At 44.5% G+C, this 24,641-nt stretch overlaps 1 protein-coding gene and 1 non-coding gene across 2 annotated transcripts; one reads left to right on the top strand and one right to left on the bottom strand.

The window, feature by feature from the left end:
• Positions 1–7,561: 7,561 nt before the first annotated feature.
• Positions 7,562–20,306, bottom strand: LOC126177005 (cuticle protein 18.7-like). Its single transcript, XM_049924222.1, has 2 exons — positions 20,167–20,306; positions 7,562–8,549 (listed from the first exon to the last, which is right to left on the bottom strand). Exons 1-2 carry the CDS (start codon positions 20,179–20,181, stop codon positions 7,716–7,718), a joined length of 849 nt encoding a protein of 282 aa, XP_049780179.1. The 5' UTR covers positions 20,182–20,306; the 3' UTR covers positions 7,562–7,715.
• Positions 20,307–23,775: 3,469 nt separating this feature from the next.
• Trnas-cga (transfer RNA serine (anticodon CGA)) lies at positions 23,776–23,851 on the top strand. Its single transcript has one exon. It is a non-coding gene; the product is annotated as a tRNA-Ser (tRNA).
• Positions 23,852–24,641: the final 790 nt, after the last annotated feature.

The following is a 24,641-nucleotide window of genomic DNA, read 5'->3' as shown; positions in this document are numbered from 1 at the left end:
GTTTTTGAGATATTGGTTATTATATCCGCGGACGGATCGCTCGAGGCGAACCTTTCCTGCGCTTCAGGAATCGAGTGGTCGTAAAAATCGTCGTATCTCATAAATAGTTCAAGATACCGAAACGATGATGTTTGGAAATGACAGCACGCAGAAAGGAGTATTTTATCGTATGATTAACACTCGATATGTTTTTTGTAAACGCGTGAGCAGAGCGAGAACAGGAATCCCTATAAATTACACCATGAGGTTTTGTCCAAATTTTCATAGCCAAACGAAGAGAAACAGGTAAACGGGGTATCAAACTTACCAGAGTGAGATATAGTTTTGCATGAAAATATTTAACTGTTTGAAAGTAATCAGGGTAATTAACGGAAATTTAATTAACGAGTTGAGGAAAAATTGATATAGTTCACGAAAAGTTGCTGCCAAGATATGTAAATGAAGTGTCAAAAATTTCATCTTGTCAAAGGCTAGCTATTTTACATATAAAAAAATATATTGGTGCGGTATTTAAATGTCGAAAAGGCTTCCTTCGAATCAAGTACCAAAGTTAGGATTTTCGAGAACAGAAAACGTTAGGAAGGCGAACGAGATCATACTTTCTGAATAAAACTTGAAAATAAAAAAATGAAAGAAATCGGTCAAATATTTTATGAAATGATTTGTGTAAAAGAAATCAGTAGATGAGCGAAACGTTCTAAGTGCCTTTGAATGATGCTCGAAATCATGAACAGAAAATGAGGTGCACCAAATGTTTCCCTAATATTTTTTGTTTCTTACTTTTAGACAAATCATTTCACAAAACGCTTGACTTTCTTTTCAAAAATCTTGTATGCTTTACTTTTACAGACTATTTAGGTTAATTGAAAGGCTTGGCCTTAACACTGACTGCTGATTAATTACGTTCGCAACATCAAATATCTGTAAAATTTCATGGTTCATTGTAGTTCATTAGACATTTAATGTGTGTGATATACTGGGATAGGTGTGTAGTATACTTAAAAACATCTCAAAGCGTAACGCTACCGCTACACCACAGGTAACTGTTGTTCACCATTGACAATCTGTGTAATTAAGGTAGTCAGTAATGTAGTCGGTCATTCTTCTGCATTTATTGGCTGTTAAAAGTTCTTGATCATGTAAAAAGCATTAGTCTTTAATTTATAGATGAGTTAGTCGAATGCGCCTCTGCTCATTCACGTGTGTCCGAAGAATTCGTCTGGTGATCTTCGTTGTCGATGATATTTGTGAGATTCTCCATGGAGATTCCTCCCTTTGTAAACTTCATGCACAGCATTCCTTTTCGCTGTATTTTCTTAAGTAAACCTAATCTAGTAGCCTTACTCTCCAGCTGCAGTATTCTACAGGTTAAGGGGGCCGTTTTATAGAAACAGCTGGTTGGCTCTAAGCAGCCATCTTGTAGCGCATTATGGTCGCTCGCACGCAGGACACCCGAGCTTTTCATCCGATCCTGCTGGTTGTCGCTGGAGTGTCGCGAATCCAGGAGTCGCTCTCTGTTGGTCGCTTCCATCGCTTACAGAGGACACGGCCTAAGGCATTCGTCGTAGCGTTGTACCAACATTCCCATACCCTAGTCAGAGAAGGCAGCAACCACTGCTTTGTACCAATGCTCTACGCAGCCCACCACCGTATGTGCTAAATTGTTGCCTTCATAGCCATGTCTGGGGCTTATGGTGGGTAACCAAACACTTCCCACTGAAAACGCTGTAGGGTCGTTATAATTTCCCCTGTAGTGCCCAACTGAGAACTGCCATGAAGAAGGAACCGCATGACAGTTACATTATGTGCAGTGCATTGTTGTCGATTTGCAGTGGGGTTTTGGAACATATACTGTGTGCGAACATTATGAATTACTTCGAAGAAAACGATTTATTAATAGTGAACGTGGATTCTGAAAATATTGTTAATACAACTATGCCTTTGTTCTCGAGAAGTAATGAGTGCTATCGACAGGAGACGTCAAATAGATTCCATATTTTGAAGTTTCTAGGGGGCTTTTGTCACCGTTTCTCACAAATGTCTTGTAATCAAATTGGGTACCTGTAGAGTGTAGCCTGACTTGTGCGAATGGATTCGTGAGATCCTGCCGGAAGAGTCACGGTTCGCAGTAAATGGCGAAAAGTTATCGCGTAAAACAGAAATAATATCTAGTGTTCGCCAAGAAAGTGTTATAGGCGGTCTGCTGTTCGTGCTGTACATAAATAACATGGGAGACAATCTGAGCAGCCCTTTGATTGTTTGAAGATGATGCTGCAATTGGGATCGTCTTGTTAAGTCGTCAGATGATCAAATCCAATCGAAAAACGATTTAAACAACATGTATGTACGGTGCGAAAAGCGGCAGTTGACTCTAAATAATGAAACGTGTGGAGTCATCGAGATGAATACTACAGGAAATGTGGTGAATGTCGGTTAAGCGATAAATCACAACAATCTAAACGGTATGAATACTTTGGCATTACAATTGCGAATATGAAGGCATTGAAACAGAGGATGACACGCATAAAGCTGAAATACTAAACACCTTTTTCCAAAGCTGTTTCACAGAGGAAAACCGCACTGCAGTTCCTTCTCTAAATCCTCGCACAAACGAAAAAATGGCTGACATCGAAATGAGTGTCCAAAGAATAGAAAAGCAACTGGAATCACTCAACAGAGGAAAGTCCACTGGACCTGACGGGATACCAATTCGATTCTACACAGAGTACGCGAATGAATTTGCCCCCCTTCTAACAGCCGTGTACCGCAAGTCTCTAGAGGAACGGAAGGTTCCAAATGATTGGAAAAGAGCACAGGTATACCCAGTCTTCAAGAAGGGTCGTCGAACAGATGCGCAAAACTATAGACCTATATCTCTGACGTCGATCTGTTGTAGAATTTTAGAACATGTTTTTTGCTCGAGTATCATGTCGTTTTTGGAAACCCAGAATCTTCTATGTAGGAATCAACATGGATTCCGGAAACAGCGATCGTGTGAGACCCAACTCGCTTTATTTGTTCATGAGACCCAGAAAATATTAGATACAGGCTCCCAGGTAGATGCTATTTTTCTTGACTTCCGGAAGGCGTTCGATACAGTTCCGCACTGTCGCCTGATAAACAAAGTAAGAGCCTACGGAATATCAGACCAGCTGTGTGGCTGGATTGAAGAGTTTTTAGCAAACAGAACACAGCATGTTGTTATCAATGGAGAGACGTCTACAGACGTTAAAGTAACCTCTAGCGTGCCACAGGGGTGTGTTATAGGACCATTGCTTTTCACAATATATATAAATGACCTAGTAGATAGTGTCGGAAGTTCCATGCGGCTTTTCGCGGATGATACTGTACTATACAGAGGAGTTGCAGCATTAGAAAATTGTAGCGAAATGCAGGAAGATCTGCAGCGGATAGGCACTTGGTGCAGGGAGTGGCAACTGACCCTTAACATAGACAAATGTAATGTATTGAGAATACATAGAAAGAAGGATCCTTTATTGTATGATTATATGATAGCGGAACAAACACTGGTAGCAGTTACTTCTGTAAAATATCTGGGAGTATGCGTGCGGAACGATTTGAAGTGGAATGATCATATAAAGTTAATTGTTGGTAAGGCGGGTACCAGGTTGAGATTCATTGGGAGAGTCCTTAGAAAATGTAGTCCATCAACAGAGGAGGTGGCTTACAAAACACTCGTTCGACCTATACTTGAGTATTGCTCATCAGTGTGGGATCCGTACCAGATCGGGTTGACGGAAGAGATAGAGAAGATCCAAAGAAGAGCGGCGCGTTTCGTCACAGGGTTATTTGGTAACCGTGATAGCGTTACGGAGATGTTTAACAAACTCCAGTGGCAGACTCTGCAAGAGAGGCGCTCTGCATCGCGGTGTAGCTTGCTCGCCAGGTTTCGAGAGGGTGCGTTTCTGGATGAGGTATCGAATATATTGATTCCCCCTACTTGTACCTCCCGAGGAGATCACGAATGTAAAATTAGAGAGATTAGAGCGCGCACGGAGGCTTTCAGACAGTCGTTCTTCCCGCGAACCATACGCGACTGGAACAGGAAAGGGAGGTAATGACAGTGGCACGTAAAGTGCCCTCCGCCACACACCTCTGGGTGGCTTGCGGAGTGTAAATGTAGATGTAGATGTAGATGTAGATGTGGATCTCAAATCGGAACGATCATTTAGATAATGCAGACCAAGAGAACCATTTATTGACAGAATACTTTGAAAGTGCAACAGGTCTACTAAAGAGACTGCTTACACCACTCTTGTCCGCCCTCTTCTGGTGTATTGCAGTGCAGTGTGGGATCCGAATCGGATGGGAGTGACAGAGGAAAAAAAGTTGTGCTAAGTTCCTATGGGACCAAACTGCTGAGGTCATCGGTCCATAGGCTTACACACTACTTAACCTAACTTACACTAACTTACGTTAAGGACAACACACACACCCATGCCCAATGGAGGACGCGAACCTCCGACGGGGCGAGGCGCCCGAACTTCGGCAAGGCGCCTCAGACCGCACGGCTACCCCGCGCGGCAGCCTGACGGAGGACATTGAGAAAACTCAAAGAAGGGTAACACGTTTTGTACTATCGCGAAAAAGGTGAGAGAGTACCACAGACATAGTACCTGAACTGGGCTCAAATGGCTCTGAGCACTATGGGACTTAACATCTATGGTCATCAGTCCCCTAGAACTTAGAACTACTTGTGGTGTCACCGCCAGACACCACACTTGCTAGGTGGTAGCTTTAAATCGGCCGCGGTCCATTAGTACATGTCGGACCCGCGTGTCGCCACTGTCAGTAATTGCAGACCGAGCGCCACCACACGGCATGTCTAGAGAGACGAACTAGGTCTCGTCCCAGTTGTACGGACGACTTTGCTAGCGACTACACTAACGAAGCCTTTCTCTCATTTGCCGAGAGGTAGTTAGAATAGCCTTCAGCTAAGTCCATGGCTACGACCTAGCAAGGCGCCATTACCATTTCTAGAGAGAGTCTCACTTGTATCGTCAAGAATGCTGTATACAAATGATGGATTAAAGTTAAGTATTCCAGAAGCTACGTACTTTTCTTTATAGCATTCATTACGTATCCTGTTTCAGACATAACGCCAGCCGGCGTGTGTAAACGCGTGCCTTTCGGTTACCCGTCACTGTGGACTGGCTGTCTTGTCAGTCCACAACACTACTTAAACCTAACTAACCTAAGGACATCACACACATCCATGCCCGAGGCAGGATTCGAACCTGCGACCGTAGCAGTCGCGCGGCTCCGGACTGAGCGCCTAGAACCGCTAGACCACCGCGGCCGGCGCCTGAACTGGGCTGCAATCATTGAAACAAAGGTGTTATTCTATGCGCCAGGATCTTCTCGCGAAATTTCAGTCACCAACTTTCTCCTCCGATTGCGAAAATATTATGTTGGCGCCTACGTACATAGGGAGAAACAATCATCGTACTAAAGTTAGAGAAATCAGAGTTCGGACAGAAAGATCTAAGTGTTCGTTTTTCCCGCGCGGAGTGAGAGAGTGGAACATTAGAGAAATAGCTTGAAGGTGGTTCAATGAACCCTCTGCTAGGCAGTTAATTGTGACCTGCAGATTAATCATGCAGATGAAGATGCATGAAATCAACGGAAGTCTCTTGGCAGACGCCCGTACTTAACGGGAGACAGTATCTTTACGTGGTCACTGTGCGCTCAGAACTGTAAAGAGGGAAGTGACGCTTTCGAGGGGCATACTAGAGACACAGCGCAATGCATCTGTACCAAGCTTCATCGGATTTTCACTGTGGTTTCCATTTCGCAACCAATAGGGAGTTCCTGGATATCCCTCCTATGTCTCTCATTTTTATGTCTTGTAGTTATCGCGAGTTATCTTCTGAAACTCTGGAGGTACACTAATGACCATTAAAACTGCTACACCACGAAGATGACGTGCTACAGACGCGAAATTTAACCAACGGGAAGAATATGCTGTGATATGCAAATGATTAGCTTTTCAGAGCATTCACACAAGGTTGGCGCCCATTTGAGACACCTACAACGTACTAACATGAGGAACCGATTTCTCACACACAAACAGCAATTGACCGGCGTTCCCTGGTGAAACGTTGTTGTGATGCCTCGTGTAAGGAGGAGAAATGCGTACCATCACGTTTCCGACTTTGATAAAGGTCGGATTGTAGCCTATCGCGATTGCCGTTTATCGCATCGCGACATTGCCGCTCGCGTTGGTCGAGATCCAATGACTGTTAGCAGAATATGGAATCGGTGGGTTCAGGAGGGTAATACGGAACGCCGTGCTGGATACCAACGGCCTCGCATCACTAGCAATCGAGAGACAGGCATCTTATCCGCATGGCTGTAACGGATCGTGCAGCCACGTCACGATCCCTGAGTCAACAGACGGAGACGTGTGCAAGACAACAACCATCTGCACGAACAGTTCAACGACGTTTGCAGCAGCATGGACTATCAGTTCGGAGACCATGGCTGCGGTTAACCTTGACGCTGCATCACAGACAGGAGCGCCTGCGATGGTGTACTTAACGACGAACCTGGATGCAGGAATGGCAAAGCGTTATTTTTTCGGATGAATCCAGGTTCTGTTTACAGCATCATGATGGTCGCATCCGTGTCTGGGGACATCGTGGTGAACGCACATTGGAAGCGTGTATTCGTCATCGCCGTACTGGCGTATCACCCGGCGTGATGGTATGGGGTGCCATTGGTTACACGTCTCGGTCACATCTTGTTCGCATTGACGGCACTTTGAACAGTGGACGTTATATTTCAGATGTGTTACAACCCGTGGCTCTACCCTTCATTCGATCCCTCCAAAACCCTACATCTCAGCAGGATAATGCACGACCGCATGTTTCAGGTCCTGTACGGGCATTTCTGGATACAGAAAATGTTCGACTGCTGCCCTGGCCAGCACATTCTGCAGATCTCTCTCCAATTGAAAACGTCTGGTCAATGGAGGCCGAGCAACTGGCTCGTCACAATACGCCAGTCACTACTCTTGATGAACGGTGGTATCGTGTTGTAGCTGCATGGGCAGCTGTACCTGTGCACGCCATCCAAGCTCTATTTTCGTGGTCGTGCGGTAGCGTTCTCGCTTCCCGCGCCCGGGTTCCCGGTTGCGATTCTCGGCGGGGTCAGGGATTTTCTCTGCCTAGTGATGACTGGGTGTTGTGTTATGTCCTTAGGTTAGTTAGGTTTAAGTAGTTGTAGGTTCTACGGGCCTGATGACCATAGATGTTAAGTCCCCATACTGCTCAGTACAAGCTCTGTTTGACTCAATGCCCAGGCGTATCAAGGCCGTTATTACGGCCAGAGATGGTTGTTCTATCTATGCACCCAAATTGCGTGAAAATGTAATCGCATGTCAGTTCTAGTATAATATATTTGTCCAATGAATACCCGTTTATCATCTGCATTTCTTCTTGGAGTAGCAATTTTAATGGCCAGTAGTGTACATACGAATAACCCTGTACAAACACTTAAGTTATAAGGAAGGATCACTGGAGAAATAACGAATCTGTAATTGTGTTTGCGAAAATAAATTTAATCTGCCTAACTTTGTACAGAGGAAGTCGGCGGCTAGAATGACGCCAGGAGTATTATGATGCCTGGTCCGTTGTAGGTGTGGTGAGCCGTGGTGATCGCGGGACTAGCAGCAGAGTGGCGGTGGTGGGGGTTCAGCCGAAGATGCGGGCCTTGGCCTGCAGGTGGGCGATGGCGTCGGCGGCGCGCGCGGCGGCCACCTCGGGGGTGTACTCGGGCACGCCCTTGTCGTTGATGACGATGTTGGCCTCAGCGGGGGCGGCGGCGATGGCGACGGGGGCGGCGGCGCCCACCGAGTAGCTGATGGCGGGGGCGGCGGCCACGGCGTGGTAGCCGTAGCTGATGGGCGCCAGGTGGCCGATGGGGGCGGCCGCCACCGTCGAGTAGGCGAACGACTTGGCCGGGTTCACGGCCACCACGGCGGGGGCGGAGTAGGCGATGGTGGCGGCCGGCGCGGCGGGGATGACGGCGGGGGCGGCGGGCACGGCCACGGGGGCGGGCTCGGGCTCCTCGGGGGCGGCGGCGGCGCGCGCGGCGGCGTCGGCCACGGCGGCGGCGTGGGCGGCCTTAGCCTCGGCCACCTCCGGGGTGTCTTCGACCGGCTTGGGGGCCTCGAGGGCGGGGGCCTCGGGGGCGGCGGGGGCCACGGGCAGGTTGGAGGCGGCGACGCGGAAGCCGTTGACGGCGTCGGCCGTGTAGCGCACGCTCTGCAGCTCGCCCTTCTCGTCCACGTACGAGTAGCCGCCGGCGACGGAGCCGTCGAAGGCGCGCGCCTCCGACTTGGCGGAGAGGCCGCCGTGGTAGCCGTAGCTGTACTGGCCCAGCTCGTCCTGCGCGTGGTACTGCGACGTCAGCGCGACGGGCGCCGCGGCGTAGGCGATGGGTGCGTGGATGGCCGAGTAGGGCAGGGCGCCGTGCAGGAAGCCCGGCCTCGCCACCGCCACCGCCACCAGGGCGCTGAGTACAACCTGCGAACGGAGAAAAGGAACACACGTATCAGCTGGACAGCTCGAGGCGAAACTTTTACACAAAACAGTTTGGAAATCCGCCGCGTTCGGGACTTAGGGGGCGTGAGGTGCAACATTACCGGTCATGGACAAGCACCGAACTTGACTTTAGGATAGGATTAGCTGTAGGACTTACATTAGGTACTATTTCTAGGAACCTGCAGCGACTAACATCCTGGCCTGCCCAGTGTCAGGGGCACGCTCATTGGGTTTAGATCAATGAGCAAGGCTCTGTAAGTAGGTTTATACATTTGACTGACACATATGTAACGCTGCAGGCATTAGTAACTAGTTAATAGATAGGTTAATTAAGTAATTCACATACAATCAAAATCAACTAACTTTGCCCATTGCAGTTATCCTGTAGCTCGCTTTACTACCTAGTTACTTAAATATAACTTAGAATTTAGCTGCAATTGTAACCATTGTATCATCATCTTGACCCACTGATCATATAAGGTAGTGGGTTAAAATTGTATAATTATTAAGATTTGGAAATAAAGATTTTTTTAAAAAAGCAGATAAACACTGTCTTACAGACGGACAGTGTTCGGGGGATTGTGCTGAAACGGTAGCATTCTTCAATTTAGTTTGTTCAGTGTGTAAGTTTGTCGACCGGTGAGTGCGTTGTCGCACATGTGTACGTAGAAAGGTGGCTAGGATTTAGATACAGTCGATGATAAGATCATTAGTGAAGCTCAGATTGGGCAAGTATGCGGAAAGAAATCGGGTAATGATATGGTTTCTGATGTTCAGCCGAGCTGTTTATGCCATCTTTACGCCCACTATTTCTACAACTGACCCAGAGGTCTTCTTCATGTGCTTGAAATGGTTCAAATGGCTCTGAGCACTATGGGACTCAACTTCTGAGTCTCCTAGAACTCAGAACTACTTAAACCTAACTAACCTAAGGACATGATATACATCCATGCCCGAGGCAGGATTCGAACCTGCGACCGTAGCGGTCGCTCGGTTTCAGACCGTAGCGCCTAGAACCGCTCGGCCACTCCGGCCGGCTCTTCATGTACTGCGAGATTTCTTGTTTTCTGCACTCGCTGAGTGGACAGCTGTTCGAAATAATGTGAATAAGAACAGGATCATCAGCTCGGCTGAAAACCAGAAAGCGGACCCCCAACCAATAACTCCGATAAAATCTCAACTGTCACAATAAATCGACAGTTTTCTCATGACCATAACTACTCTACATTTGCTTTGGGGAGTTAGGGAAACCAGAGAAAAGTTAAATTTGAATGTCACGTGACTTGGAAACCTGCTGCTCTCGAGTGCGAGCTCAGTGTTGTAATCACTGCGGCACCACGTTCCCTAGATGAGAATGGATCAAAAGAACGAGAGCGTGAAGCTCAGTTCCAACAAGTAATGTGTTCACCATAGGAGCATCCGAGAGAAGGTCCACCTCTGATTGGCTACGAATACTGCCACATGTTCTCGTAACGTGAGATACTAAGCAGGGGTTAGAGAGGTATGCTGAGTGACACACAGTATACCGATTAAAAGCTGTACATCATCACTTCTCGTCTATCAGTCCAAATACTGGCAACTGACTGAAACAGACAATCAACAGGTGAGTCATCACCTAACTAGCAAACTTAGACACAGAATCGGGTGCTTTAAAGTCATAGAAAACGTGAGTTCCCGAAAGCTTTCCTTCCATTTTAGAGTTTCCTTGGAGATCCTGCTCAGCTTGTCAACAGTAGCATGTTCCTTCTCTCACGTAAATAGTTTGCACCCATCTGTCGACGCTTTGTTAAACAGCGTAACTAATAACGAGTCCACATTATAAGACAACAGTAACCAATACATACTAAATGTTTTAAGGGTAATATGATTAACTACTTGGTGCAGGAACCATCATTTTATCCGTCAGAAGCCATCAGTACGGCGTGAACTGGTAAAAGTTTGACTCTGGCTTCTCAACACAAACCACTTATCGAAACTGTAACTGTAAACCCGCGGTTTTTATGTCAGTTCGCCAGAAAAGTGAAGAAAATAAGACGAGTGCTGCCTGCTGCGTTGAGTATTTTCATTAAATCTGTGAGGGTCTCTGTGAAATTCTCGTGCTAGTCAAACACATGCCTTAACGAACCGCGCCGCTGTTCTTGGAAACTTTTCTGTCTCTTTTTATTACTTCGCTTGGTAAGACGAAGAACTATCAAGATTTGTATAATTGTATAGTCATCCGCGGCCAGAGTCAGTTGAGATAAAAGTTTTGTGGTGTGCTTGATAATGGAACCCAAACTGAACAAAAGTCAAGCCATGTTCGTAGGTTTTGTCGACCTGGAAAAAGCTTTCGAGATTGTCAAATGGTGCAAGTGTTCGAAATTCTGAGAAACATAGGGGTACGCTATAGTGGAAGTCGATTAATATATTTTACGAGTGGACGTCACGTCGCCTGCATGTGGTATATACAAGGTGTTTCGAAACTTCTATAACAGGCTTCTAGCCGTTGTAGACGGCACTTACTATGTGAAGTTTTGATAAGAAACTCAAGACGGGAAATGCACCGTTTGGATATAAAATAGGTTTGAACATCAAATCAGTTTCAAGTCTCTGGCTTGACGATGCGTCGTTGTTAGTCGCTGTTGTAATTAAATACATCACATGCCATTTTCGTCCGACTACAATAGGGGCTGCGAGAGATTAGTACGATCACAACTAGAAGGGTTCACTTGAAATAAGACCGTCTCGACTGCAAAACTTTTTTTTTTATTTACAGGAAATGATAAGATTCGCCCTTTTGGGGCATCACCAGATTGACGTAAAAATTAATGTGGAAAATCAGCATTCGTCCTATAATGCCCACATATAGCATTCCCTGTAGGTAAGAAAGATTTTGCAGTTGAGACTTTCGTAACCGGTTGCTGTACCTAGCAACCACTATGGAATGGAACCAATTTCAAGAGGGTTGACTGTGGTCCTCCAAGGACGCGCTGTGCTGTCAACTTCGAAGCGGGCGCCCTTCGTTACGTACAAGAGGACACGACAGTGAGTACACGAAACTTTGCCCATGCCATAGACTCAGCCTCCGCTGTGTGCATGCTGTGAAGCGGAAAGTTGGAAAATGATCTGATCTTGCCGTTTATTTTGCATCCGAACGGTACATTTGCGGACATAGATTACTTATTAAAACTTTATCTACTAAGCCCCCTCTACAACGTCTAGAAGCCTGCAACAGGAATTGTGAAACATCGTGTATATAATAAACAGCAGATGTCCTGTCACACTACTTTGGGACAAGCAAAACGCCACCTTCCCTTGTCACGTTGCCTTCCCAACAAGAACAACTGGAATTCCGCCGCGGCAGCTGCGCGGTCAGCCTACCAGATTGCTGACCAAAGGAGTGCGTGTTTGATTCCCGGGTGGGTAGAAAATTTTCTCCAGTGGGGTACTGGACATTGGGTTGTCTTTACGTTCGTATGGGCATTGAACTAACAAGAAAATCGTCTTCAGTACCCCATGGTATCTTCTCTTCATTACTGAGATGGCTGAATGGGCACGACCAGACAGCCAAGAAACTGAAAGAAAAAGAAAAACATCTGAGCATTGCTTGCTTGGAGTTCTTCAGTCCAGTATCCCGTACGCATGTATTTTGCTTGCTAGCTTTTTTTTTTTTTTTTTTTTTAATGGATAGTTGTATTTCGTCACATGACATCCGTTGAAGTTCGTTGTTGATCTTTTCACTCATTTTTTTTCATTGCAGAGGCCAACCAGCTCTCTGACCGAACACGCTGAGCTACCGTGCCGGCGTTGCTTGCGTGGAGTTCTTCAGTCCAGTATCCCGTACCCACGTATTTTGCTTACTAGACGACGGTGTAGAATTGTATCGGAAGCTTCTGAAAGTCAAGAAACGCGACATCAGTCTGAGTTCTGCCGTGTACTGCCTTTCGGAGCTCACGAACAGGGGAAGCTGGGTCGTCTACATCTACATGGTTACCCTGCAATTCACCATTAAGTGCGTGGCAGAGGGTTCAGCTAATCACCTTCAAGCTGTTTCTCTGTGGCTCGACTCTCTAACAGCGCGCGGGAAAAACAAGCACTTAAATATTTATATGCGAGGTCTGACTTCTCTCATTTTATCTTGATAATCATTTCTCGCTATGTAGATGGTAGCCAACCGAATGTTCTCGCATTCGGGGGACAAAGTTGGTGATATTAATTTTACGAAAAGATTCTGCCGCTACGGAAAACGTCTTTGTTTTAATGACTGTCACTCTAATTCACGCATCACGTCCGTTGCATTCTCTCACCTTATTCGCGATAGTAAAACACGAGCTGCCCTTTCTCGATCTTTTTCGATGTCCTCCGTCACTCCTATCAGACGCGGATCATGTTCTTATACAGCGGTTATCTAATAAGAGAATGAATCGAAATACAGAGCCACTGACACTTATTCAACAATGGTTTGCTGTCGGTGTTCAATTACGCACGGTGCGTACGTTGGTTTTTGAAATGAGATTCTTTTGAATAATAAATCATTGTGATATTGTCGATCACTGTGCTCTCGTCGAGCTCTTCACCATTCTTATTTGTTGGTTTAGATTCCCAACTGGCACTATAGCACCTAAAATCATTCGTCTCTATCGTGTCTTGGTTATCCAAACGCTTGAATGTTCATGGAAACGAAAAGTTTACGTCTGTTGGTTTGTACATTGAAGTAACGAACACATAAGACAGTCCTGTAACCCAGGAGAAGCGTGGTGTACGCAGTCTCTTTAGTTGATCTGTTGCATTTTCTAAATGTTCTGCTAATAAATGGCAGTCTTTGGTTTGCTTTACCCACACCATTAACTATGTGATGGTTCCAATTGAAATTATTCGTAGCTGTAATAGCTAAGTATTCACTTGAATTTACAGCCATTAGATTTGTACGATTTATCGTGTAACCGAAATTTAGCCGATTTCTTTTAGTTATTAAGTGGATAACTTTACACTTTTCATTATTTAGAGTCAATTGACACCTTTTGCACCATACAGATATCTTGTCTAAATCATTTTGCAATTGGTTTTTATCATCTGATGACTTTAGTAGACGGTAAATGACAGCATCATCTGCAAACAATCTAAGACGGCTACTCAGATTGTCTACTAATTCGTGTACACTTTCGGTGCTTTCGGGAACCATTTTGATTCTTGCATGCGAATGGTTTGCACTACAAAAAGAAACACTGGAGTTTGTTCTTGATTGTGCATCAGTTTCTCTTGTCCAAGATAAGAGAAAATTACAAATGCGAAACCTTAGCTGCAAAGTCAGTGCCATCTTTGAAAGCTAAAAATAATTAAATTTTGGCAGAGTGGAGAAACACGCATTAGCTGAGAAACGGGATAACGCGAATAAGGCGACAATGCCACTGTCCGCAAGATAGCCTCGAACGCCGCCGACGCCGCGACCTTGAAGCGGAGACGCAGGCGCTTCCGTAACACAGAATCGCGTTACGACTTCTCGGAGCTACCGGGACTCGAAGGGAGACGGCCGGCAACCCGAGCGGCCGCCGCCGCCCTGCTCCGTTACAGCGGGAGCGCCACAAATAGCCCCGTCCGGACGGCCGTGAGCGTCTTCCGCCCGGCAAGGGCGACGACACGCGCCAGCGAACCACGGCTGTCTGCAGGTCTGGGTCCCCACCCCCTCCACCCACCTGTCTCCCTCCACCGCACCGCACCCCTCTTCTTTGGATTTCTATGACGGTTTTTCTACGCTTGGGCAATTTTGAATCAGATACAAGTGTGTTCGCAGCTTAGCCACTTTCTAGCAGTATTGAACCTGTGTTACTTAATTCCTATTTTTTTTTTAAACCTTCACCCAACTATTTCAAGTACATCGGTTTCCGTGGGAGCCCATCGACGGGAAAGCAGAGTACAAGTTCTACTTTCATCACAGATATTGTCTAGGAATTTAAAGATTGTTGTTGTTGTGGTCTTCAGTCCTGAGACTGGTTTGATGCAGCTCTCCATGCTACTCTATCCTGTGCAAGCTTCTTCATCTCCCAGTACCTACTGCAACCTACATCCTTCTGAATCTGCTTAGTGTATTCATCTCTTGGTCTCCCCCTACGATTTTTACCCTCCAAGCTGCCCTCCAATACTAAATTGGTGATCCCTTGATGCCTCAGAACATGTCCTACCAACCGATCCCTTCTTCTTGTCAAGTTGTGCCACAAACTTCTCTTCTCCCCAATCCTATTCAATACTTCCTCATTAGTTATGTGATCTACCCATCTAATCTTCAGCATTTAAATATTAGAATATACAAAACTATTATTCTACCAGTTATGCTGTATGGGTGTGAGACTTGGTCTCTCACTGCGCAAAATGAAGAGCCGTTTCGAGTATTTGAAAACAAAATTTTGAGGAAAATTTTCGGAGCAAAAAGGGATGATATTAGCGGAGAGTGGCGAAAACTGCATAACGAAGAGGTTCACGAACTCTATTCAAGTCCTAACATAATCAGTATTATTAAATCACGTAGGCTGCGATTGGCGGGTCACGTAGCTCGAAAGGATGAGGGCAGGGCAGCGCGCAGAGTACTGGTAGGGCACTTAGAGGGAAAACGTCCTGTGGGAAGACCGAGGGTAGATGGGGGACAATGTGAAGGCTGATTTGAGGAGCCTAGGTATTGAAGGTGAATGGATGGTAATAGCCCAAGACAGGGACAGATGGCGAAAATACGTTGCTGCGGTAATGGACTCTCGAGTCCGGTATGACCAGTGAGAAAGAAAGAAAGAATTTATACTACATACATTTTCAGTATTTTCAGTAAATTGATTCCTTCACCAAAAACAGACTCCCTCCCAACATTTATCCAGCTGAGTTTGTGTTCCGTCTCTAATGGACGCTGTCTAAAGATTATGTTCCGTACCTTCTCCATACTCCGTATCTTGTATCTTGCTGTCTGACTGTAGCGAGGGGGAAACTTTTGTCATTCCTTCCCTGCGTTAACTGCAAGCTTGATCCATCATAGACTTCTTGCTCGTCACATGTCGATTGGTGTCAGTTGATTAGACCAGCATTTGTGAAGGCAACTCAAGGAAAGTGTCTGCACATCGTTCTCATGATTCGTACTTCTGGAAACTGAACTTACACAAGAGCTTTTTTTTTTTTCATAACGTAGAAGTGGATAAAATTAGCGCTGTACAGAGAGTACATAAAGTCTCAAATATTTAAGCCTAAATTTCTGTTTCATGAAAGAAACATTTTCAACCGCCCTTTCGTCGATCCCAGTTATGTTCAGAAGCTTTATTATTTTTATTTTCGTGTTCTACCTATCACGCTTCAGAGGTAATTCAACTATGGACAGTTTCCTCTACAGTTTAAACTGCGAAATATTTTTTTCTTGTGACATAATATTAAAAGTTAATTCATTACTGTATGCAGGTTGAATTGCTACTCCTACAAAAGATATACACTTTGGCAGCAGTTGCAGAAATTCATAGTTTTTTTCTACGACCACGGTAGTATCACACACAAATAAGAATAATAGAGCAAACCTAACAAGTTGTTTCGCATGAACCAATTTGGAAAACTCGATAAAATACCTGAGGCTGTCAAAAACACTACAGTCTTGTCTTCTGCATTCAGGAGTATCAGTTGAGTCACCGATTGACTGCCTCTATCAAGAATAAGTTAGTCAGACTTTAAAACAGGATTAGTATTGCACTGCCATAGAAAATTAGGCATCTTTTAATGATGTGACAGCGAACGCTACAGATGATTTTTGTTACGTGGATATTTTTTGTTGCTTTCTAAACTATGCTTACGAATACCAGCCGACTGTCTTGTACCTCGTAGAAGAACGCGTTCCACAACTGCCACAATAATCAAACTTTTCCGTAGTGGACTGCCTGACCTGTCAGTACAATATTTATAATGGGCGAATTCCTCATCTAAAATACGTTCCAGCATGGCTGACGGCCATGACTCACGCACCGATAAATTTCTTGAAAGATCCTCTGGCACGTCTGCAGTGGAGCTTAGCCCCACCTACAGATAAACAACTAAATATATGTTCAGACGTCCTTCACTGGAACGCCGACTACTGTAGTCGACCTTGCCTGGTTTTTGACCCGTGTATTGAGTGCAAGGATGTATTCAGATCTTCGCCCACGATTGCGTAAGAAATACATTACGGTGTAGTCATCCATGATCCATATTAATGTGGGCGAATGCTGAATCGGGTATCTTGAGTGTCCCCAAATGAGTCTGCTATAGTGGACTTCTTAACAGTTCCCTATCATCTCCTTTTCACAAAAAGATCCTTTCCCGATATCCACACCAAAAAATCTTTCTTAGCTGAATAATACACATACAGCTTAATAAAGAAAAGTACACATGGTTCCTCTAACTTGCAACGATCGATTTACGCGCATGAGCACAAACGGATCATCCAGAATTTCAAAGTTATACAAAGGGTGACGGAAAAAATAACGGTAATCTTGAAGTGGGGCTGCAAGACAGTATAAATTCGTAGTATAAATTATAGCAGTTGAGTATATGAAACAGGCAGAACATATTTGGATGCTACTGTAATTCAGAGGCCATCTTAAACTGTAGGACCTCCCTAGAACTGGCTGGGCTAACCAGTTCAAAGGACTGAGCAGGGCAATGCCATACATCTTCCAATAGGACAATGCCTACGAAAGCAATATTGTTTTCAAACCTACCTTCGGTCTGCTGACAAGGTTACCTTCAACTTAAAAGCTGAAGAATCTAGTTTGTGCATACAGCTTGAAGAAACTTGTATCCAGTAACCGACAAAGATAGCTTGGTCTCAATCATCGGGAACCTGAGATCAATGTATGCCGGTTGTGAAGCTAGTTAGTACTCAGCATCACCAAATAAACAGCACGTTGGCGCTATTTAGTACACCACCTTACTGGGACTGATAACGTCCATTTCTTGGAAAATAAAACTTCTCGAAAGGAAATGGTTTCATTTGCGATCCAGTAATAGCTCGTATAAGGAATTAGACTAGCCTCGTTGTTACAAGACGTTCTTCTGTCATTACATCTGCCGTTGAACGCTAGGAACCTATGAAACTGTTTTTTTGTACCAAATTATCTTTCATAGAATACGAAGAGTACATGGATATATAACATGTAAGCTCAGGTCATGAAACTACTTCAATGTTGCACCTGAGTATTATCTGCCAGAGGGTAATACTGCAGTCCCAATTAATCCCGATCTGTAGCATAGCCCGAGGCCTAGGTTATGCTGGAAAGTGGTAATTTGGTGTGAGTTGGCGAATGCAACGAAAGTGAATGTAAAGGAGAAAATATGGTATAATACTAACCCGTAGATGCACTTTGCCCTATTTACTGCACTTTTGTTACAGATTTTAAAAACTACGGGATAATTTGAAACAGCCTATATTAGAAAATGAACGAGTACCCGACGAGTCTGTTGATACCTTTTCGAAAAATGAAGGAAGTTCACCCATCAGTTTATTATATCCGAATGAAATAAGCCGGAAGTTTCTCTTAATGAAACTACTTAGTTTGCTGAATTAATAAATACACGAAAATTGTGGGGACTACACAGACGCAAATTTGAGCAAAATAAAGTCGGGTACTTCTTCCACAACTGTGTATCGTATGACACAACAGTATTCGAGACATCGTAGGACGAACGTCACAATAAATCAAGTTTTGTAACTGTGCATTAAATTGTTATATTAGTACAGTAGAAAGAAATGCTAGAAGTCAATAGATCAGGTATCGCGGTTTTTCGTCAGTGAACAAAGATTTCAGATTAGGGGACATAACGTCATCATAGCGATGTATTGCAGTTGTCAAAATGCTAGCGAAGTCACATCGCCCTCCTTTCGTCTTGACAGTATTTCCCCTGGTTTTCCGAATGCCACTGAATGAAAGTTTCAGCGGATTTCAGTTCTGGTCTCTGTCCGGTCAGACGTTGCGCTCCGTCTGCAACGGACTTTGAATTCGAATGGAAGATGAACTGTAAACTATGCCCCTCTGGGTCGTCCTTCAATCAAATATTTCATTGAATTGCGGAAGATGTTTCTGAAAAAGTATACTCGGTTCCAATGGCTCTGAGCACTATGGGACTTAACATCTGAGGTCATCAGTCCCCTAGAACTTAGAACTGCTTAAATCTAACTAACCTAAGTACATCACACACATCCATGCCCGAGGCAGGATTCGAACCTGCGACCTTAGCGGTCACGCGGTTCCAGACTGAAGCGCCTAGAACCGCTCGGCTACACCGGCCGGCATTGTGTGACAAAAATATAAATAATTGTAAATGTAAGGTAAATTATAAATGTAATACTCGTAAATAGTCGACAAGATCTACTACTTTTCGAATACATTATTGGCGACGAACCATTTGAAACAGTAACTACTGTGAAATATCCAGGAGCATCCATGCAGAGCGACATAAAGTGACAACATAAAACAAATAATGGAGAAAGCAGGTGGCATACTGAGATCCTTTTGGAGAATTAAGTCATCCACGAAAGAGATGCCTTACCAAAAACTCGTTCGACCAATTGTTGAGTATTGTTCATCAGTTTGGGAGCGTTACCAAATTCGATTAATGGTAAAGAGAGAGACTGAGAAGACGGCGCCTTTCGTCAGTGATTGTGTTCAAAAATGGTTCAAATGGTTCTGAGCACTATGGGACTTAACTTCTGAAGTCATCAGTCCCCTAGAACTTAGAACTACTTAAACCTAACTAACCTAAGGACATCACATAGTGATCGTGTAGTCGGCGCTAGGGCGTTGCGGAGATGCTGAACAAACTCCAGTGGTGGACACTGCAAGATAGGCGTTGTGCCTCGCGCAGAGGCTTACTGGTGAAATTTCGAGAACGTACGTTCCAAGAACAGTCGGACAACACATTACTTCCTCCCAGATACTTCTCACGAAATGATCGTGGCCAGAATAATGAAAATAGAGCTCATGCCGAGCTTTAGCGACAGTCATCCTTCCCTCGGGCCATTCCCCAATGGAACAGCAAAGTGGGGAAAAGATAGTGGTAGCACACGCTCCATAAGGTGGCTTGAGAAGTGTAGACGTAGTTGTGGAAACATGTTGAAAATTAACGAAAAGTATGAAATGAAGAGCTTCTCAACAATCATCATCAGAAGACTTTAGTGAGACCTTTTGAGATAGTCAAGAGTAGTTACTTGGTACAGTGAAGGTCGTAGAATTGCAAAATTGTAGAGGCGGCAAAGATTGTATATGAAATTCTGAGTGCAGTGGGTAAGTGAATCAGTACAAGATAGATAGAGTAGTAAGAGCAGTTACTTGGTGCAGTAAAGGTAGAAGAATTACAAAATTGTAGAGGCGGCAAAGATTGTATATGAAAGTCTGAGTGCAGTGGGTAAGTGAATCAGTAAAAGATAGGTAGAGTAGCAGAATTACATCGAACATGCATAAATACTAATGGATGTAAAAAATGATAGTGGGTCAGACTCATTCTGTAGGCGTGCTGATGATGAAATTTTGGAGCCGAAACATAAAATCCAAAGAGACGTTGAGGTGTCAAGCTAGAGATACTGCATGGCTGGAAGAGACGACGCTGCGCAGAGGACGGTGCGACTCACCAGGAGCTTGGCCATGTGTGATGTGATGTGAGCGCGGCGCTGCTGAGACGGTCCCAGTACTCGCTGCTGCGGAAGAGTGCCGTCCGAGAGCCGGACCGCCCCTTTTATAGTCTGGGGCGGCGCCGCCGGGACCCGGGCTCGGGATGCGGCGGTCTGCAGGGCGGAGCGTGGAGCGCGGTCCCCACAGCCGCCGCCGCCGCCGCCGCCGCCGCCGCCAAGGTCGCCGCCTCCGACCGCACACACCAACTTTTGGCATCAATTTCTCCGGATCGGCCCACTAGCCGCAGGCGGTGTCCTCCAGCTCGAGGATGGCCTCACCGGATTATAAACTGGCTGCATAAATATACTTTGATCGGTTTACCGTGCATAAACCTCGAGCTTCCGGGCTTCGTAATTCGATAAGCTGACCGTTACCAACCCGTGGCAGCACAAAGCCAAAGGACGGTGTAACTTACCCTCCCTCTGAAGTCAGTGACCCTACGAGACATTGTCTCTTCCCAGAGCAAGCATCTCCTTTGTGGCACAAAGTCGCTCGCTATTGTAGCATGCGATATGATGCAATCGGCATGAGGTTCGGGACTAGCGAGTTCAGGTCCATGTTGTGATGTAACAAAATAAAAGTGATGTTGTTATTCACTGGAAGAGTTGGAATTTGACATTTCGCTTACTGTTTTATCAATCACAATTGGCATAAGAATCATGGGTTGACCTTTCTCATAAAATATTGCATTATGAAATGTGAATAGTCTTTACTTGCAGTTCCGCGTGGCTTGAAGCAGACACAGCTAGCGTGCTGTTGATTAAGAAATTGCATTATGGTCTTTGTAATTACTTTGTAAGTAGGCTGTTTAGTTTTTTTTATTGGTAACGCCACGTAGCGCTCTGTATGAAAATAACTGGCTGTGCTGTGTGCAGTCTGTGGCTGGTTTGCATTGTTGTTTGCTATTGTAGTGTTGGGCAGCTGGATGTGAACAGCGCGTAGCGTTGCGCAGTTGGAGGTGAGCCGCCAGCAGTGGTGAATGTGCGGAGAGAGATGGCGGACTTTTGAGAGCGGATGATCTGGACGTGTGTCCATCAGAGACAGTAAATTTGTAAGACTGGATCTCATGAACTAATATATATATTATGACTTTTGAACACTATTAAGGTAAATACATTGTTTGTTCTCTATCAAAATCTTTCATTTGATAACTATGCCTATCAGTAGTTAGTGCCTTCAGTAGTTAGAATCCTATATTTAGCTGGCAGTAGTGGCGCTCGCTGTATTGCAGTAGTTCGAGTGACGAAGATTTTTGTGAGGTAAGTGATTGATGAAAGGTATAGATTATTGTTAGTCAGGGCCATTGTAGGGATTTTTGAAAGTCAGATTGCGTTGCGCTAAAAATATTGGGTGTCAGTTTAGTGTTGATCAGAATAGGCAAAGAGCGTTCAGTTCTGCTCAGCAGTTTGAAAAGCAAATAAAGTAAGAGGTTTATCAGCACAGTAATTCATTAATTTTTCTAAGGGGACGCTTCAACTTCATGATCGTAGATACGATCGCACCCGGTCTGTGAAGTTATTGTTATGGCAAAACAAATTTCCTAAGGGACCAGAAAGTTCTTAAGGGCGCAATAACAATTTTAACATCACACAAAGGGAAATTCAATATTAAAGCTGGTGCAAGAACGACGATAAAACACTTTTCTTTTTGTCAATGTAACACGCACATTGGACTGCTGATCTTGGTGTCTGTAATCTTAGCAAAACGCATAATTAAAATGAAAATAATACTGAGGAGATGATAGGAATGAGCACTGCTAAATGATTCAACATTTCCAGAACAAATATTTATTATAACTAAAACATATGTCGTACCTTATGCTTAGTATTAAAATGATGGTAGATTTTTATGTCCGTTTCATGTCCATTTAGCGCCCTTTTATATAGCCATTGTCCTCTTGAGTCGGCCGTGTGTCGTCACGATAAGTTATAACAGTTCTTCTTCTCAAACTTCGACAGAACACGTTTTTATACATTTAGTAAAAAATTAGATCAGACCGCCACAAATCTGCGTCCGTCTTACTTGAGAAAAACAGTACAAGTGTTTAGCGCTCAGAGCTTCATTTGTTCTCCGGCGAACAAAATAGTGGAGGATCGCATATCGATCCGTATTCTTATGTTTATATTGCCGCCCAAAGACAACGAATTACATTATTTAGGATATTCCACCGTCGCTATGCGACATCTTATTATACATTCATCATTCTTTATAAACAAGTATTTGCCTTCTGGCTGAAAGTGTTAACGATTTGTTGTTTTAATGAAGCCAAACATAGCGTATATCACAATGTCCAGAGATCGCATTCGGGTACTTTCGCCTAAATCACTTCAGAAGTATGCTAGATTGAGCTCCAGAAAGGCCCCCATCGATTTCTTCCGTAACATTAACTTCAAGTCGGTGCCGAAGTCATTAGAGACTGGTCTCTAGCTCAGTCGAGGCGGATGGGGTAAGAAATCGGCGATAGCGTTATCGATAAAGAAATCATCACAGAATTCCTCAGAAGTAGCAAATTTAGTGTCCAGACACTCATGGAAGACATGATAACTGAAAGTGAGGCCAGAAAAACAAAATCAGAAATACTGAACTTAGTGATCGCAAACGTAAATCCAGGTGTACTGCCCCAATTTCACTGCTCCGTCACTGAAAAGACTAGTGACACAGATGGTGTCGGGGGCACTGAGAACAGCCGATATCGCTCAAACTCAACATAGTTCCAGAGCCTCATTGAATCCTTACCAGATTCTGTACGTATCATACTTCTCAGTTCTCTTGTACCCATAATGTTCTGTGGATACCTCAAACTACTATTTTGCGCAGTAATTGAAGCACAGAGGCGACCTTTCTAAAGAAGAGTAACAGAAGTAATAAACACAAATTTACCTTTCAGTATCACTGACATTTGTCTGTTGGAGAGTCTTAGAACATAGTCTAAGCTCTGGAACTGGATGACACCTACATATCAAACAACACGAATTCCGAAAAAAACCAGTCATCCAATCCCAACAAGCGCATTTCTCTCGTGATTTCCTAAGGCCATAGATGGAGGCAGTTAGGTGGATGCATTATGCGTTGAATTACGAAAAGCATTTGATTAGGTATCAAACCTACGTTTATCAACAACCAAGATATAGCGTATGAAATGAAATTTTTGAGTGGACTGAGGATGTCTTGCGAGGTGCGACACATCATGTTGTCTTGGATGCAGCGTCATCGACAGATGCAGAAGTAAATTCAGACGACTTCATACTTTTTTGCAGATAATGCACTTATGTATACTGAAGTAAGATTTCAAAGCAATGTAAACACTGACAACTTCCTTTAAAATGTGGGGTAAAATCTGCAACTCACAAATCGCAAGAAACGTATGACAACAACACCAATGACTCGCAGTTGGAATAAGTGAACTCATACAAATAAATGCGTGTAACAGTTCATATGGAAAGAAATTTATTGAAACTTCCTGGCAGATTAAAACTGTGTGCCCGACCGAGACTCGAACTCGGGACCTTTGCCTTTCGCGGACACGAGGTACTGGCAGAAGTAAAGCTGTGAGTACCGGCCGTGAGTCGTGCTTCGGTAGCTCAGTTGGTTAGAGCGCTTGTCCGCGAAAGGCAAAGGTCCCGAGTTCGAGTCTCGGTCGAGCACACAGTTTTAATCTGCCAGGAAGTTTCATATCAGCGCACACTCCGCTGCAGAGCGAAAATCTCATTCTATGAAATTTATTAATCACGTATGCTGAGTCGCACGTAAAGCATATGATACTGGTAAAATGCAATCAGTTTGCACACCACTCGTGTTCTTCTGGTGAAATGCAATCAGTTTGCGCACCACTCGTGTTCTTCATCCTGGAATATTGCTCAAATGTGTGGGAACCATATCATATTGGACTAACAGGGCATATCTGAACGCATTACAAAGAAGGGCAGTAAGAATGGTCATCGGTTTTGTTTGATCGACGGGAGAGCGTCACATAGATGCTGAAAAACCTGAACTGGCAAACATTTGACCATAGATGCAAACTGTCCCGTGAAGGTCGGCTTACAAAGTGTCAAGCACTTTCAGTGAGGAACCTAGTAATTCTCTAGAGCCTCTTACGTATCTCTCCTACAGAGATCTCTAAGGCGTAAGCAGACTAATTACAGTGCGCACTGGGACATTTGACTACTCACACTTCCCGCGATCTACACGCGAACGGAGCGGGCCGAAACCGTAATGCGTTGTACAGTACGAAGTACCCTCCACTAAGAACTTCACATTCGGATACGGGTCCTGGATGTGGCCGAAGACATAGAAGTAATTCAGGGATGCCACGAAATTCCTTTAAGCTGAATCAGTCCTTCAGACAACCGTTTCTTTTTCGATATCTTCACAGTTTTCTGCAGCCATTTCAAAAATGTTCAGATGTGTGTGAATTCCTAAGTGATCAAACTGCTGA

This window comes from Schistocerca cancellata, chromosome 3 (genome assembly GCF_023864275.1).
Source record: "Schistocerca cancellata isolate TAMUIC-IGC-003103 chromosome 3, iqSchCanc2.1, whole genome shotgun sequence".
Classification (NCBI taxonomy): domain Eukaryota; kingdom Metazoa; phylum Arthropoda; class Insecta; order Orthoptera; family Acrididae; genus Schistocerca; species Schistocerca cancellata.
Note: the sequence above shows the minus strand (reverse complement) of the source record. Positions and strands in the feature narration are given on the sequence as shown.